At 37.9% G+C, this 17566-nt stretch overlaps 1 protein-coding gene across 2 annotated transcripts; it reads right to left on the bottom strand.

Annotated features, from left to right (window-relative positions):
• Positions 1-13081: 13081 nt before the first annotated feature.
• Positions 13082-17364, bottom strand: LOC143589042 (CBL-interacting serine/threonine-protein kinase 24-like). 2 transcript variants are annotated; one of them, XM_077069901.1, is made up of 15 exons: positions 17278-17364; positions 16769-16976; positions 16551-16613; positions 16393-16464; positions 16202-16309; positions 16026-16100; positions 15903-15956; positions 15334-15459; positions 15083-15172; positions 14851-14973; positions 14579-14695; positions 13690-13806; positions 13464-13520; positions 13321-13395; positions 13082-13238 (listed from the first exon to the last, which is right to left on the bottom strand). In XM_077069901.1, coding segments are annotated over exons 1-15 (1383 nt in total). In that variant the 5' UTR covers positions 17280-17364; the 3' UTR covers positions 13082-13142. The 2 variants fall into 2 exon arrangements, with proteins under 2 accessions (XP_076926016.1, XP_076926017.1); XM_077069902.1 differs by lacking the exon at positions 17278-17364 and having other exon boundaries at positions 16769-16991.
• Between the last annotated feature and the right edge of the window lie 202 nt (positions 17365-17566).

Genomic DNA, 17566 nt, shown 5'->3' with positions numbered 1-17566 from the left:
ATCTTTTAAAGACATCCTAATTCTTTATAACCAATGGCTCTGATACTAAGTTCTGTAACACCCCGTAACCGCAGCGGAAACGTACACGGGATGCAACAGACACATCTGATATCAACAGCATTGCTTATAAAGAAAACACCACTACATTAATTTAAGCGAATTACATTGTTCCGAGTTTCGTTACAATCTAGGTGTTATCACATTAGTTTTACCGATAATACATTAACATATTTAAAACAAAATATAGATCCTTAATCTTCCACAAAATAGCACACATCATCAAGCACGTATCACTCATTCCAATTTGGGTGTACCTAGAAAGCATGTAAAGAAAACGGGTCAACTACGAATAGTTGGTGAGTTTCACTGATTTAAATAAACATTGACAATTTATTATAATAAATCATATATTAGCGATGTAATTATGCCGTGCCCACAAGTGAAACCTCTGACTATCACACACAATCCCCGTGGCATATCCCCTGCCCACGGACCCGTGACATATCCCCCGTCCACGGAACTGCCCCAAACCGCTATGTCTAACATTACATAGCAAAATATATATAACACCCAAAATAGACATGTGCAACTGGCTGGGAAACATCAGCAAATCCATGCCGGACCAGTTGGGTTTGTCAGACCAATAGTACTATTCACACTCTACCTACTTTTAGCTAATCACTCGTGTTGCGGGGCCTTACAATGTTAGCAACTCAGACAATTACCATCTTAGTACATTTCCGTACGATTCCCGTACAATAAACATTATATAAATACATTAATTTCCATGCGATCGGCATGTACTTAAACACTTTGATAATAACATGCTTTCCGCCCCGGGAAAATATTTAAAACAGTTCAATAAAAAGGGGCTCGTGAAACTCACCTTTTTGTGAGCGAAGATGTAATACTGTGTACAGCTACCGGTCCGGATCTTGTGTTTCTAGCTTTAGATCGCAAAGATCTTGATTTCTAGCCTTTGCTAGCAACTAGATACAACACCTCGGTTTCTTGGTATAAATCAAAGGGGGTTGGATGAATGTGTAAAGGGTTGAGAGGATTTGGAGAGTTGGGATGTAGAAAAAAGAAAAATGAAATGTGTGTGTGTGTGCATAGGACCGATCGGTCCAATGTAAGGTGGGGGGGGCCCACATCTCAAACCATGGCCACACATTTGGATTGTGTAATCCGGATAATGTTGTGGATAATCTGGTTCAGTTCGTTTTTCGGTTAAACACTTAATTCGGCTTAAAACGAGGCTAAAACGGTCGTTTTTCGGCTTAAAAATAAAATTTATATAAAACCGATTTAAAATCTTTAAAAACTTAAACCATGACATTTATTGACTCAACAAATCATATTGTCGGTCATTGTGCATCTTTTTCGGCTTGATCGATCGTCTCTTGCTTGGTTTGATGTTAAAGGTTTCGTTTAACGTACCGACGTACTAATAAATCAAAATCATTTTTCTGTGCTATAATTCACTCATCCCGAAGCCTTAATACTTCGTAAACCTTACTAAACATCATATATTTCATCTATGACGTAATCCCCGATTCGTTCGGGTTTCAATAACCGTTCATCGGTTAATCGTAATTCCAATACGACTAACTGTACATTCGAGTATAATTCGTACTGGGAATCTTATATACTCGTACAGACACATTATAATTCATATATTTAGTATTAAATAACACATAATTGGTATATTTCGGCTAGGGTATACCTGAATTTGCCAGAATCGTTACAGAACATGTCTTTAATTTCCCAAGTATTTACATTTTTAAACCATAAACTTCATTTATTTACTTTACTTGTCATATTTTATTTTAAACCCTTCCAAGACTACCTACTAACTTTAGACCCGTTTAATCTTGGTCTTGCTCGTTAAACCCGATCTCCGATTATTCACGAATCAATCTTTCAAGTTACTTAGTTAACGTGAGTACATTTCATCCCCCGTTTTCACTTTTATCTTTTGGGGGTAACATGCATACTTATTCAAACAAAAATGATTTATATTATACTCATTTCTCAAACCACAAACTTTAGGGTATATGATGCTAGAATACTTGCTCTATTGTGAGTTATATGTCTCATATGCTTTACGTGCGCGAGTGTTTATTTTTATGTTGTTGTTGAGCCTCATTAAGTATGATCATACGCTCCCCTAACTACTTAGCCTTGTGCTAGTAGAATAGGGCCTCATTATCCAAGTATGTCGGTATACTTACCGATTAGAAAGGATCCTCATTAGATATGTTTTATATACCATGATTGATGCTTTTATTTATAGTCTCATATACGTTTGTGGATTTCACTCATATTATATATACTCAAAACTATGAAATTGCTCACCAACATACGTGTTGACAAATGTTATTTAATGCATGTTACAGGTTTGATTATTACTTGAGTTGGAGTTTGAAGACGTCATTCTATTTTGATACTGCTAGGTTATTAGAAGAATGAACGATATCTATTTCTTATGTTTTGATGTTATTTGTATGAACAATATGTGTTACTTTGGTGATTGAATGAAATTAATGAGTTGATTAAATATTGTCACTTTAATAGTGTCTTGTGTATATGTCCAATCACGTTGCACCCCGGCATGTTCCGCCGCCTTTGGTCGGGGTGTGACAGATTGGTATCAGAGCCAAGACTATAAGATAGGTGGTTAGAAGTAACGGCCTAGTATAGTTTTGCTTTAGGGTCCTTATACGTGTTCCTTATACGTGTTACCCTACTTGATTGTTCATTACACTTATACATTTAATTGCTTATTTATTTCATTAAATCTTCAAAAATATACACATGCACTCATTCTCATAGTATTCCAAGGTATTCTTACCTTAAAACGCATAAAATATTAGTTTTCATAATGTGTTTTATGGATCACAAACTTAATTTGGATCCCGTTATTTAAGATCTCCTTAAAGGTTGCATTTTTATCGGGTTTGTAGCCATCATGGAAAGCGAAACACTATGAAACGACCATTTGACAAAAAGATTCCAAGAATCGAAGGTGATATACTTACCTGGGATGGTTGAATTATAGTGTGCGTTTTCTAGGCTTACAAATCGTGTTATATATGTCAATACTTTAAGTTGTCGAATGCAAGCGTTCCGGTTGCCTCCTTATATTTTTTGGTGTTAAAAATACAAGTTGTTTTTAACATCTCGTTGTATCTCCGTTTTTATTATATGTTATTATCGTTATTTGAGTCACAACAACATAATTAAGACGCGGTGGTACGTGCACATGTTCGACTCCACCTATTATTTTATACAACTTTATTTGTTGGGATATCAAACCCTGGTGATTTCAAGTACGATTTTCCCGACTATATATATAAATTTCAAAATCTTAAAACCTCCAATTTTTGAATGGCAAAAGTTTGAAACTTATAAATATATATACATTTTTATCTTTTGATGCAAGTATAAAATGGTTTTTACTAACATTCTCATTCTCATAACTCTAGGATTTACAATCATTAAACCCTACATTTACTCTTTTTCCCTCATACTTATATCAATTACCCCAAACTTATACCATTTCTCTTTTATTATTTTAGAATGCCTCCAATCCGTCGCCAACTACGCAAGCCGAGCTCCGGTCGTCGGATGGCCGCAATGGTAGCAAAAGAAATCGCCGCTGTGATTCCCGGACTCATAACTCAAATCCAAGCCACCCAACCCACCGTTACTCAAACCACACCCAACCCCATACATTTCACTTTGAAAAACTTCACTAGTGCCAACCAATCCCAATTCTTTGGTACGAATTGTGCCACCACTTTGTTACAATGGTTCGAGAAAATGGAAAGTGTGTTTACTCTATGTGAGTGCCCCGAACTCAAAAAGACCACGTATGCCTCTAGCATGTTTGAGAATACCGCCCGCACTTGGTGGAATAGCGAGATTTCCACCCATGGAGCGGAAGTAGCTATGGCCTACTCATGGACCAAGCTCAAAGAAGTCATGATGAAAAAGTTATGCCCAAAACATGAACTTCAAAAACTCGAATCCGAATTTTGGAACTCAAGCAAGAGAGTGGTGACAACTCCACCTACTCCAACCGCTTTCACGAGCTTAGTCTCTTGGTTCCTCACTTGGTCACTCCCCTCGAAAGGGCTATTGACAAGTATGTCGGCGGTTTGCCTATGCAAATCCGTGACTCGGTGATGAGTCGCAACCCGCAAACCCTTCATGATGCTATTACCTTTGCCGGTGCTCTTTCTGAAAACCATGTCAAAGACGGTACCCTCTCCATCAAGAAAACGAGTGACAAGAGTAAGCCCGAACCAACCCCTCAAGCTAAAGTCGACCCACAACTCAAGCCATCAACTACTCCAATTCCACCCACCACACCAAAAAGAAAATCAAACCAAACTACCAAAATTATGCTGTCACCCACCCATCACAACCTCAATCTCAATCCCACGCACTCCAAAACCGAAAACCGTATTCCGGCCCGCACCTATTATGTAACACTTGTCAACGTCATCATCCCTCCTACTCTGCCTGTCACCACTGCACCAAGTGTAACCGCTATGGTCACACTAACAACGTGTGTCGAGAAGCCTCTCGTGGGCAACCCTCTCCACCGAGGTTTTCCCCATCCAACCAAAATCGTCCCACTCCTTTTGCTCAAAACCCTCCATCCCAACCTAGGGCTTGTTTCAATTGTGGAGACCCGAATCACTTCCGCAATGCTTGTTCTCGACTTGCTCTTGTTAACCAAGCCCAAATCATACCCACACCCTACTACCATACCCAAGCCTACCAAGTTCAAACTTATCAACCCCAAATCCCGCAACTCTTGGCTCCTCCCGCTCAACCGATCCAAGCCATGCAAGCCCTTCCTCCTCCACCACATCTGCAAGCCATGCAAGCTCTCCCACCTCCTCCAGCTCAACAAGTTAACCACGGCAACCAAGGGCGTGCCTTTATGATGAACGCCAACCAAGCTCAAGTTGCCAACGATGTGGTGAACGGTACGTTTTTAGTAAATGAGCATTTAGCTTCAATTTTATTTGATACCGGAGCTGATAGGAGTTTTGTTTCTTTTAAATTCGAATCTATTCTTGGCGTATCTCGCACTAAACTTTCTCTCCCCTTTTCTGTCGAAGTCGCCAATGGAAATTCCATCATCATCGATTCGGTCATTCGCGATTGTATCCTCACTCTTTGCAAGCACGAGTTCTCGATCGACCTCATCCCGATGCAAATGGGAAACTTCGACATCATAGTAGGCATGGATTGGTTAGCTTTGCACCGTGCAGAAGTCGTTTGTTATGACAAATTCATTCGTATCCCGCTCGTCAATGGCAAAATTCTCAAAGTCTTTGGCAAAACGATCCCCAAGAAACTCAACCTTATGTCTTGCTCTCAATCTCGTAAGTACTTGAGCCAAAAGTATGTTCCATTCCTAGCCCAAGCGGTGGTGAAAGTTCCAAAAGAAAAGAAGATTCAAGACATTCCCGTTGTTTGTGAATTTCCCGGCGTTTTTCCCAAAGACGTCTCTGGTCTTCCACCCGTTCGTCCTGTTGAATTTCGAATCGACCTTGTGCCCGGTGCGACTCCCGTAGCCAAGGCTCCTTACCGCTTAGCCCCTTCGGAATTGCAAGAGTTATCGAATCAACTCCAAGAACTCTCCGATAAGGGCTTTATCCGTCCAAGCTCTTCTCCTTGGGGTGCTCTCGTCCTCTTCGTGAAAAAGAAAGATGGCTCGTTTCGCATGTGTATCGATTACCGTGAACTCAATAAACTCACCATTAAAAATCGTTACCCCTTGCCTCGCATCAACGATCTCTTCGATCAACTTCAAGGCGCAACTTGCTTTTCCAAAATCGATCTTCGATCGGGTTATCATCAATTGCATGTTCATGAAGATGACAATCCAAAAACCGCTTTTCGTACTCGGTATGGACATTACGGATTTTTGGTTATGCCTTTCGGATTAACCAATGCACCCGTGGTATTCATGGACCTCATGAACTGTGTTTGCAAACCATTCTTGGAAAAATTCGTGATTGTTTTTATCGATGACATTCTTATCTTCTCCAAAACCCGAGCCGAACATGAACATCATTTACGTTCCATTCTCGATCTCCTAAGAAAAGAACAACTTTATGCCAAGTTCTCCAAATGTGAATTTTGGTTAAAAGAGGTTCAATTTTTGGGTTATGTCGTCGACGATAAAGGTATTCATGTTGATCCCGCCAAAATCGAGGCCGTAAAAGATTGGAAGACTCCATCCACACCCACGGAAATCCGATCTTTCCTTGGTTTGGCCGGGTATTATCGGCGATTCATTCTAAACTTCTCTAAAATCGCGTTACCCCTCACCCACTAACTCATAAAGGAGAACCTTACAAATGGGGACCGAAACAAGAAGAAGCTTTCCAAACTCTAAAGCATATGCTTTGCAACGCTCCCGTCCTAACCCTTCCCGATGGAAACGACGACTTTGTGGTATTTTGCGATGCATCCAACCAAGGTCTCGGTTGCGTTCTCATGCAACGAGGTCAAGTTATCGCATATGCCTCAAGACAACTCAAGGATCATGAAAAGAATTATACGACTCATGATCTCGAACTTAGTGCCGTCGTTTTCGCTCTCAAAATCTAGAGACATTATCTTTATGGCACAAAGAGTGTTGTATTCACCGATCACAAAAGTCTACAACACATATTTGACCAAAAAGATCTCAACATGAGACAACGTCGATGGGCCGAATTACTTAGTGATTACGATTGCGAAATTCGCTACCACCCCGGTAAGGCGAATGTTGTAGTCGACGCCCTTAGTTGTAAAGTTAATGTCAAATCCATTCTGCTTCATAGCATCATCATTCAAACCGATCTCCGAGACCGCATCTATCGAGCCCAATGCACCTCCATTGATGAAGGCAATATGTATTATGAAATGTCATGTGGAGCCGAACTTCAACTTGAAACCAAACCCGATGGCTTGCTTTATTTCCTCAACCGTTTGTGGTTCCCGATCGTGATGAACTTCGTACTTTCATTCTCTATGAAGCTCATATGTCACGATATTCCGTACATCCCAGTGCGGATAAAATGTACTTCGATCTATTTATTGGTGGCCGGGTATGAAAAAGGACGTAGCACTTTATGTATCGAAATGTCTTACTTGCTCAAAGGTTAAAGCCGAACATCAAAAACCTTTTGGTTTACTCGAGCAACCTCCTATCCCCGTTTGGAAATGGGAAGGCATCGCTATGGACTTTATCACCAAATTGCCTCCCACTCAAAAGCAAAATGATAGCATTTGGGTCATTGTTGATCGATTAACCAAATCGGCTCACTTCATCCCGATCCGCGAGAAGTACTCCGTTGAACAACTCGCTCAAATCTATGTTCGTGAGATTGTATGCCACCATGGTATTCCATTGACCATCATTTCTGATCGTGACGCTCGTTTCACATCCCGTTTTTGGAAATTGCTTCAAGAAGCCTTGGGCACTCGCCTCGATCTTAGCACCGCTTACCATCCTCAAACCGATGGCCAATCCGAACGCACAATCCAAACTCTCGAGGATATGCTTCGATCCTGTGTTCTTGATTTTGGTGGAAATTGGGATTCTCATCTCCCACTTATTGAATTCTCATACAATAATAGCTATCATTCTAGCATTGAGATGGCTCCTTTCCAAGCTCTTTATGGTCGTAAGTGTCGTTCTCCGATTTGTTGGAACGAGATTGGTGAAGCCCAAATCACCGGTCCCGAGATGGTTCAAGACACTACCGATCGTATCGATCAAATCCGCAAAAATCTCCTTGCTGCTAGAAGTCGCCAAAAGAGCTATGCCGACAAACGGCGAAAACCTCTCGAGTTTAATGTTGGCGACTTTGTCCTTCTCAAAGTATCCCCTTGGAAGGGGGTAGTCCGTTTTGGAAAGAAAGGAAAACTAGCACCCCGTTTTGTAGGCCCATTCAAAATCCTCGAAAGGATTGGAAAAGTGGCTTATAAACTCGATTTACAGCAAGAACTTGCCGGTGTTCATCCCACCTTTCATGTCTCAAACCTCAAAAAGTGCTTAGCCGAAGGTAACCTCCATATACCTCTCGACGAAGTACGTATCGATGAAACCTTGCAAATGATCGAAAAACCCGTTGAAATCATGGACAGCAATGAGAAACGAACCAAACGTAGCCGCATCCGTTTAGTTAACGTCCGTTGGGAATCACGGCGTGGTGCTGAATTTACTTGGGAACGAGAAGACGAGATGAAGGAAAAGTACCCGCACTTATTTATTACGGATTCTTCTTATTTTCGGGACGAAATTTCCTAAAGTAGGGAAGACTGTAACATTCGTCATTTTCGATCTTTTTTGTATTTGTATTTGTATCAAACCCGACCCGATTTGTAAACCAAATCTTTCACTAATATAAAATGTTGGATTTTTATGTTTCATAATCATCTCTTACCTTTTGGATTTGTTACTAGATTGTATTATTTAAACCTTTTTTTTTTAAAAACACATGCAAGTATTGATATAAAACAAGGAAAACAAGTTTGACTCCTTCCTTATATAAATAACCCCATCATCATCATCATCATCATCATCATCGTACTCAGTATATCCCACCAATAGCAATGCTATGGTAGGGTCTGAGGAGGGTAAGATGTAGACAGCCTTACCTCTATCCCATAGGGATAGAGAGGCTGCTTCCGGTGAGACCCCCGGCTCGATAGTAGTTTTGAATCAAGCCTTGGACATAAGACACATAACACTCAATCATCGGGACACCGGCTGATTGGTGCATGTGCCCTTGTCTTTCGGCTATCAACGCCACCACATGATGCCTGATTAACCTTCCGTCACTTTTAACGTTATTTTCACGTGATTAGTAAAATAACGTCAAAATTAGTGCAATTTTACTTTTGCCCACCCAAGGGTTCACACATATATACATTATATGTGCGCACCGCAAGCAGGGAAATATATAAATAACCCCATCCTCTTCATTATTCTTTGCTCATTCATCTTCTTTCTCTCCCAAATAAAGTTCATATCTCTAACCTCTAAGGTTCTTAATAATCAAGCAATAACCTTCTTTAATTCTTGTTTGTTACTTATTAATTCATATCTTGTGGCACAACATATATATAGTATGCACCCCTTGTTTCCTTCGGCTTTCATCTTCTTCAGGAGGTGATATGCTACAAGGCAAGGCTACATGGAGAACTCTTTGTAGTTCTTGTTTATACTATTTCCTTTAATGCTTTCCTAGTCTTGTTCATATTGTAAGTAGTTTAGCTTTTAATTCATGTTTAAAGAGTTCCATGGTGTTGGGTATCAAGTCACTAGTCTCGGTTTCATCCCGAGATTAGACTCGAATCAAGACCGAACCAAGACCGAACTCTTGTTTACTAGCTTTTGTTTTAAATAGTTTTGTTTACTAGTTTTGTTCAAAATAGTTAAATAAACATGTTTATGAAAGATTTGAACCTTGTAACTTCTAAAACCATTTTGATAGTTCTATGGTATTTGGGTATGTGGCAACCATCCTCGGTATCATTCCGAGTCAAGGACCAAACCAAAACCGAACTAAACCGAGTTCACTTGCCTAAGACACACAAGTGTGTTTTTGGCCATCGAAACTCATCGTTTCTTCAAGAATGTATTTTAAACTAATTTTAAGTATTTTGTCAACTTACTTGGTGTGTCGGTATCCAACTTGATCTTATAACAAGCTTGGACCGGTGATACCAAATACACACTTAACGGACGTTAAGGTTCTTCATAATAGAACTATATACTTGGTTAAGTCTTACGATTTTATTGAGTTATCTCAAAACATTTTGGAAAGTTAACTTTGAGTTTAGTTAATTATCTAGACCCAAGTTAACAAATCCGAACACTCGATTAAAACTTTGTTTTGGTGTTCATATACCCAAAGGGTCTTGCATTAGTGCATTATAACCCACATAAGTTACTTAACATAGGTTGAGTAATAATTATGAATGAAATACCAAGACCCGGTTTCGAGTAAACTTACTTTTTAGAACATGTCTTTAATTTCCCAAGTATTTACATTTTTAAACCATAAACTTCATTTATTTACTTTACTTGTCATATATTATTTTAAACCCTTCCAAGACTACCTACTAACTTAATACCCGTTTAATCTAGGTCTTGCTCGTTAAACCCGATCTCCGATTATTCACGAATCAATCTTTCAAGTTACTTAGTTAACGTGAGTACATTTCATCCCCCGTTTTCACTTTTATCTTTTGGGGGTAACATGCATACTTATTCAAACAAAAATGATTTATATTATACTCATTTCCCAAACCACAAACTTTAGGGTATATGATGCTAGAATACTTGCTCTATTGTGTGTTATATGTCTCATATGCTTTACGTGCGTGAGTGTTTATTTTTATGTTGTTGTTGAGCCTCATTAAGTATGATCATACGCTCCCCTAACTACTTAGCCTTGTGCTAGTAGAATAGGGCCACATTATCCAAGTATGTCGGTATACTTACCGATTAGAAAGGATCCTCATTACATATGTTTTATATACCATGATTGATGCTTTTATTTATAGTCTCATATACGTTTGTGGATTTCACTCATATTATATATACTCAAAACTATGAAATTCCTCACCAACATACGTGTTGACAAATGTTATTTTATGCATCTTACAGGTTTGATTATTACTTGAGTTGGAGTTTGAAGACGTCATTCTATTTTGATACCGCTAGGTTATTAGAAGAATGAACGATATCTATTTCTTATGTTTTGATGTTATTTGTATGAACAATATGTGTTACTTTGGTGATTTAATGAAATTAATGAGTTGATTAAATATTGTCACTTTAATAGTGTCTTGTGTATTTGTCCAATCACGTTGCACCCCGGCATGTTCCGCCACCTTTGGTCGGGGTGTGACAGCTACCCCTAATCTCTCCCGAAACACAACGTTTCTTATTCGGTCTAACCTTGTGTGCCCACACATCCAACGTAGCATTCTCATTTCTGCTACCTCCAACTTCCGCACTTGCGCCTTCTTGATGGCCCAACAATCTGTTTCATATAGCATTGCAGGTCTAACTACAACCCCCATAAAATTTTCCCTCTAGTTTAGTTGGGAAACTCTTGTCGCACAATATACCTGTGGCTGCTTTCCATCTACCCCATCCTACCTGAACTCGATGGGTCACATCACTGTCTAATTCCCCATCGCTCTGAACAAAAGATCCTAGATACTTGAACCTCATTACCTGCGGAACCACCTGCCCTTCAATGGTAATCTGTGCGTCCTCATTGTCATTTGCCCCTCCAAAAGCATAGTGTAGGTACTCCGTCTTAGATCGACTGATCCTTAAACCTTTTGTCTCTAAGGTTGTACGCCACTCCTCGAGTCTCATGTTTAGATTCTGTTTTCTCTCAGCAAGTAACACAATATTGTCTGCGAACATCATGCACCATGGGAGCGTCCCCTGAATCGACTTTGACAACTCGTCCAAGACTACTGCAAAAAGAAACGGACTCAGCGCTGATCCCTGGTGAAGACCTACCTCTACGGGGGAAAAATCAGTATCACCCACTGACGCACGGACACTTGTTGCACTGCTGGTATACATATCAATAATTTGTTTATCACCCACTGGCGCATGGACACTTATATTTAGTATGTAGAGAAAAAATAAAAATAAGATGTAAATGTATATAATTTGTTTCATTCATATAAGTAGGGTTAAGTTATCATATAATAATCCTTATCATACAAAAACGTACGCAAATCACGCTCAAGCCAAAAACAAAAATGCTCGAAGCCAAAAACAAAAAGCGCTCAAAGCTAAAACACACAAAAAACGCTCAATTGAATTCCAAACCCTAATACGCTCAAGGAAAAACCAGTTACGCTCATAATAAAGATTGATTTTAATTGAAGATCCATATGCGCTTGTTTGGATGAATTGATGAAATTTGATTGATTTCAAAGTTTAATTGATCAATTGCTAAAACAGTCGCTTAAAACAAACTTGTGAACGAAGGGGAATGGCGTTGTGTTTTTCCGGTGAGTCGTCGGACACTTGTTGTCGACGCCGGGGTTGGTGCCGGGGGAGTGTTGATGCCGGAGAGTGGTGGATCAGTGGTGTTGAAGATGGCAACGGCAGTGGAAGTGTGATTTTAGGGTTTAACGTGTGTTTTGAAATCAAAGGGTAGGAAAGTCACGTACGTTATATATGATAAGGATTATTGTATTCTATTTTTTTATCTATATAGGTATATTATTAAAAAATATTCAATGAAAAGTTATTGCACTTTTAGATTATTAAAATTCGCTAGGAAACATAAACAAACGGCTAAACAACACCAAATAGTTTTAATAGGCTAATGGAATGACAAATTGGGTAGCCATTTTCATCTTAATAATGTTTCCGATTTTATTGAGCATCTTACGACTTTATATTTTGTTACACGAGAAACGCTTTTATTATACTAGTCATTTACAAATCTCAAACATAAATTCCAATAAAAAAATGGAAAATTTTATCCTAAATGGGTTATTTTCACCTTTATTTGTTATTCAAGTCTTGTTCAAAGGACATTAAGCGTGATTAACATGTTGCAAAAAGTTAATACATGTAGGAAAATTAATAGATTGCTTTTATCTCCGTATATCATGTTTTCTTGTCCTCAAACGTAAGACCACAAAGAGACATGTTATAATTAACTTAACTTTTCCTAGGCAATGATTGCCCACTTATGTGAATCCTTACTTTAGCAAATTGAAGATTTTATAATTTAATTCATCATTATTTATTAAAGGATTAAATAACAAATCCTTTTAATGTATTTTCCATTTTAGCCCATTATCCAACCTAAAATATTCCTAAGGACGGGAACCGAAGATTATTTGATAATAGAATAGACCAAACTCAATGGTTATATGAAACGCGTAATTCCAACCGATTATTTTGATAATTGCACATCATATTTATTATAAAGTTGAGACACGTAATTCCAAATTTCCAACTGGTTTATTTTACACTCACCACTCTAAAACCTAGTAACAACAATGTAACACATATATATACATTACCTTCCTCTACAATATAAATATCCTCTCTTAAGGTGACGAGTCGGTCAGCACGTCCTTGTCCTATACAGAGAAGACGTTGGCAGCCCCTCTTTTGGTCTCCATATGATGTGGTCCAGTTTGCTACAAAAGTCCTTGTAAAACTGTCATAAAAAAAAGAGCTTTAATTTATTTGCATTTCTCCTCAAATTTGTTTCAAGATTAAATATTATAAGAGAATGATACCTTGTGGTATTCGAGAGTATCTCCAGCAGCCTTCCTAACATCAACCATGAAAAGCGATGGTGCCACTTCATAGACCTTCATTAAAAAAGTTTAGCATGTGTTAGGAATTAGGATCGATAATCAATGTGTGTGTGTATACCAACCTCCAAAACAACAGCAAATTGTCCAGCCCGGTTCATAGATGCGCCCTCGAGCCGAGTCTGCACAACATAACAAGTATACTTTATCTAGTTTGTTGAATAAGAATGGTTACAGAGAACTAAAGGACAAGGGCTGCGGTTCTTGAATTTACAAGAACGGTTTTTTAAGTTGTTAGGTAAATTACCCAAATAAATGAAAACTTTACTATATACAAGAGTTCATATGTACCTTGTAGCCACGTGTAAAGACCTTGAAACCCAGTAATTCTGCAGCCCTGGAAATCGCTGAAATAATATCTTTAGCTGGCTTGCGGGAAACAAAACGTGTTTGTCGTTTTACATGATCCTGTAACAGAAGCAGACCAAACATATATACATAACCTTAAAATGCTATGTTGGTACTACACACGCAAATCGCTATTTACTTTGAAATTTGAATACCTATTTATGCATAAGTTACAAGCATATAATGCAAAGTTTTCAAAGTTACATTTAAGTCACACTATAAATTACTGAACATAACCCCCCCCCCCCCCACTTTAACTAAATCTACAACTATTTACGCATAAGTTACAAGCATATTATGCAAGTTGTTCAAAGTTACATTTTAGCCCCCCTTAAAATTACAAAACATGCCCCCACCACTTTAATTAAACCTACCATTTAACCCTGGACTTTTACAAATGTTTTTTTCTTTTTGTTTTGGCAAATCATTGGTTGACAAGTATCCTATTTATAGGCTTTTCCTGTTTTTTTTCTTGATTTTTCGTTTGTAACTTTTAACATATAATGTTTTATAAAATTCCGAATATACCACTGCAACGTGCTTATTTTTATCCATGTTTTGATGTAAGTTTTGGTTTAAACGGAGTTCTCGTGATAATGTACAAGTTGTCTATGCACTTATGCACACATCATTGAGTTGTATACATAGTCACAACACAGGGGGTGAGTTCACATAAGGTTCTTGATTTTATTTTATGAAGTTTTGGGTTCGTTAATTTTTTCGTAGTTTAGCTCACCGCAACGCGCGCAGATTCAAAACTAGTTCACGTACATTTACAAAGTAAAAGTCATTGACTTGGATATGTAACAGCAAATGGAAAGTGTAGAGATACCTGACGCCTATCAAACAAGGCAGATAAATTTAGTCCTTGAGAAAGGGTAATCATCTCAAATGCATTCATTGTTAAAGGAGCAACTTTCTCCTCGGATCGTTCGGTTACGTATTGATCCTACAAAGTCATGACCATCAAAAACTATATGTTTAATTGTCGGAACAGTTTTAGATCATAAGACAAGAAAGCGTATCAATGAGCTTGCGGTAATTGCAGTCTGCTTATATAATCAATGAGTAAAATATTTAAAAAATACCAAAAAAGATAACAACCTGAATGTCATCGAACACAGCACAGACATCATCCAAACTCACATCACCTTCCTCTCCCTGCCTGGTTGATACATAGTTCATTTGGAACCACGGATGCTCCTTTATCCCATCAATTGTCATACGCTGCATTAATAATCTTTATGAAAAACATGAAACAAGCTTCATGTTCGCAATCCAACATGATACTGTATAGATGGCTAAAAACAAGTAACAGTTAAAAACATATGCTCACAGTTTCAGGGTTGGGATCCAGTATCTTGTCTAATAGTGACTTTGCACCAGAAGGAAACCAGAACGGATATGAGAACTCAGCAGCACTGACCTGTGCAGAGATAGGTAGATAGCATTATATACTGCTGTTCTGCATGCTCAGGTTGTGCTTACTGCTTATCAGCGTTTCTTTTACAAAATAATAATGAATCTTCAAACAAATAATCATCTGATATACATGTTTACAGAAGTCATTGACAAATGACAGCTAACCTTTCTATACAAAGTAGGAAGATCTGACTCCTCAAATGGAAGATATCCCGTCAATAGGACATAGAGGATGACTCCACATGACCAAATATCAACAGCAGCACCATCATATCCACGCTTCTTTAAAACCTAAAACCATTGAAATTAGCACAGAATCATCCTTACAAATTGATTCCGACAAACCAAAAAATAATTTCAAAGACACTACAAGAATATCTTAGACAATTTGAGCTTCAACAAGCACCGTTAAATTAAGAAACCAAATCTTTAAAATGGTAGACATGAGATACATGATATATCATTTTCATTTCTAGACCAATGGGAATTATGAGAAGGTTATCAACTAGACAACGATGCCTCTTTTAGTAGAATCTAAAAATATAAAGAAGGTTCTTATATTCCGATATTATAAATAATAACAAACTGAAGATGAAGCAACCACTAATTCTGGCCTGGTTCAACTTTATATGGATAATTTATCTCCATTAGGTATTTATTGCAGAAGTTGGACTAAGAACAAAGGAGGCATTATCTCATTAAATGATCAATGGGGTTTCTTCAAGTCGACGTACCTCTGGTGCAATATAATTTGGGGTCCCACAAGTGGTGTATAGAAGCTCAACACCCTGCATAATAGTTTAAATTAAATACAAGAGCACCAAGAATACTGTTAGCAGACAATAAAACATACTTACTTCATGTGGTAGTGCACTGAGCCCAAAATCAGAAACCTTAAGCCGTTCTCTAGAATCAAGGAGGAGATTTTCAGGCTATATATTACAAGAATACTGTTAGCAGATGGAAATGAGCATTCTAAATGAATTCACGCACCTTAAATGATTCATTTATGTCTTACAACTTCATTTCTCACCTTTAAATCCCTATGGTACACACCCTTTGAGTGACAATGTGCAACTGCATCAATAAGCTGTTGAAAGTATCCTCTAGCTTCATTCTCTGGTAGCTTTTTCTTGTGAACCTTGCGTGAAAAACAGGAAGAATAATGTAAGTGTGTGTTGACAATCTGTCACTGATCTATCATAAGTATTAAGTAAACCTTACAATTCTGTCAAAAAGCTCTCCTCCAGTGACAAAATCGAGTATTATATATATCTTTGTATGGCTTGACAAAACCTAACAGACAGAAAAGCATAGCTTAGTAAATAAAAGTATCAGCATAAAGTTGGTAAAAGTATATATCTTAAAGATTTCTATTATACCTCATGAAGTCTCACGATATTGGGATGTCTCACTATCTTCATTATTGATATCTCTCTTTTAATCTGCAAATCAACTCAAATAACTGAATAAAAACTGAAAGCTCATTTTTAAGTATAATTAAAATCTTTATGATGATGATGATCAAATTTTCCTGAAAAAAACCATAATTCATCATAAAAAATAGGGTTTAATCAAGGACTGCAAGTGAAACCCGAACCTGATCCACCATTTTATGCTTGAGAATTGTGGTTTTAGCCAGGACCTTAACCGCAACCGCCTCACCGGTCTCCGTATTCTTGGCAAACTTGACCTTAGCAAACGTGCCCTCGCCAATCGTCCGGCCAATCTCGTACTTGCCGACCTTCTTCGTCACTCTCTTCATCGCTTCTCCTCGAGACTCAAACGGCAAATGACATCCACAATTCCTCTAAACAATTAAAAAAAAAGCAAATCATCCATCAATTACAAGTACCACAAATGATCATTCTGATTCCATTACAGCCAACAGTTGTATAGTAGCAACCACTAGCACTAGAGTTTAGAACCACAAGCTGCTATTTATCGACATCAAGTATCAGAATCTAGACCTAATTGAAAACTACTTTCCAGCATATAACCAATTACCACGACCTTTGAATGGAAGCGAATAATAATAAAAGCTGAAATTACGATATCAATGTCAAATTCGACCTAATTAATAATAATATGCAATTGAATGTTACTAACATGGAATGGAATAATAATAATAATAAGCGGTGATCGTGTTCTTTGTCGTCGATGGTTACAGCGAGTACGCAACCTTACTTACAGCGGGTGTTAATTATAAAGGGTGAGTAAATGTGGGCCAAATAATAACCACGAAAGCTGAAAATAATATTAATATAAAAATTATAAAAAGCTAGTTTTCAGTTTTCAACATGATGATGGCTTTCATGTTTAGCTTTTAACAGTTTTCTATATTTCAAATCAAGTTACTTTTTTTAATTTAACATGTAACTATTTTAGGATGTGTTTG

This window comes from Bidens hawaiensis, unplaced genomic scaffold (assembly GCF_021521415.1).
Source record: "Bidens hawaiensis isolate Kalapana, Puna unplaced genomic scaffold, B.hawaiensis_p1.1 tig00037189_1, whole genome shotgun sequence".
NCBI classification, from domain to species: Eukaryota; Viridiplantae; Streptophyta; class Magnoliopsida; order Asterales; family Asteraceae; genus Bidens; species Bidens hawaiensis.
Note: the sequence above shows the minus strand (reverse complement) of the source record. Positions and strands in the feature narration are given on the sequence as shown.

Bases quoted from the DNA above. Each gene is read 5' to 3' on its own strand.
- LOC143589042 (XM_077069901.1), bottom strand. The intron at 13,521-13,689 runs GTACATATGAAC...TATGTTGTGCAG, and splicing joins TCTTTACACGTGGCTACAAG to ACTCGGCTCGAGGGCGCATC. The intron at 13,396-13,463 runs GTTGGTATACAC...TTTTTAATGAAG, and splicing joins AATTTGCTGTTGTTTTGGAG to GTCTATGAAGTGGCACCATC.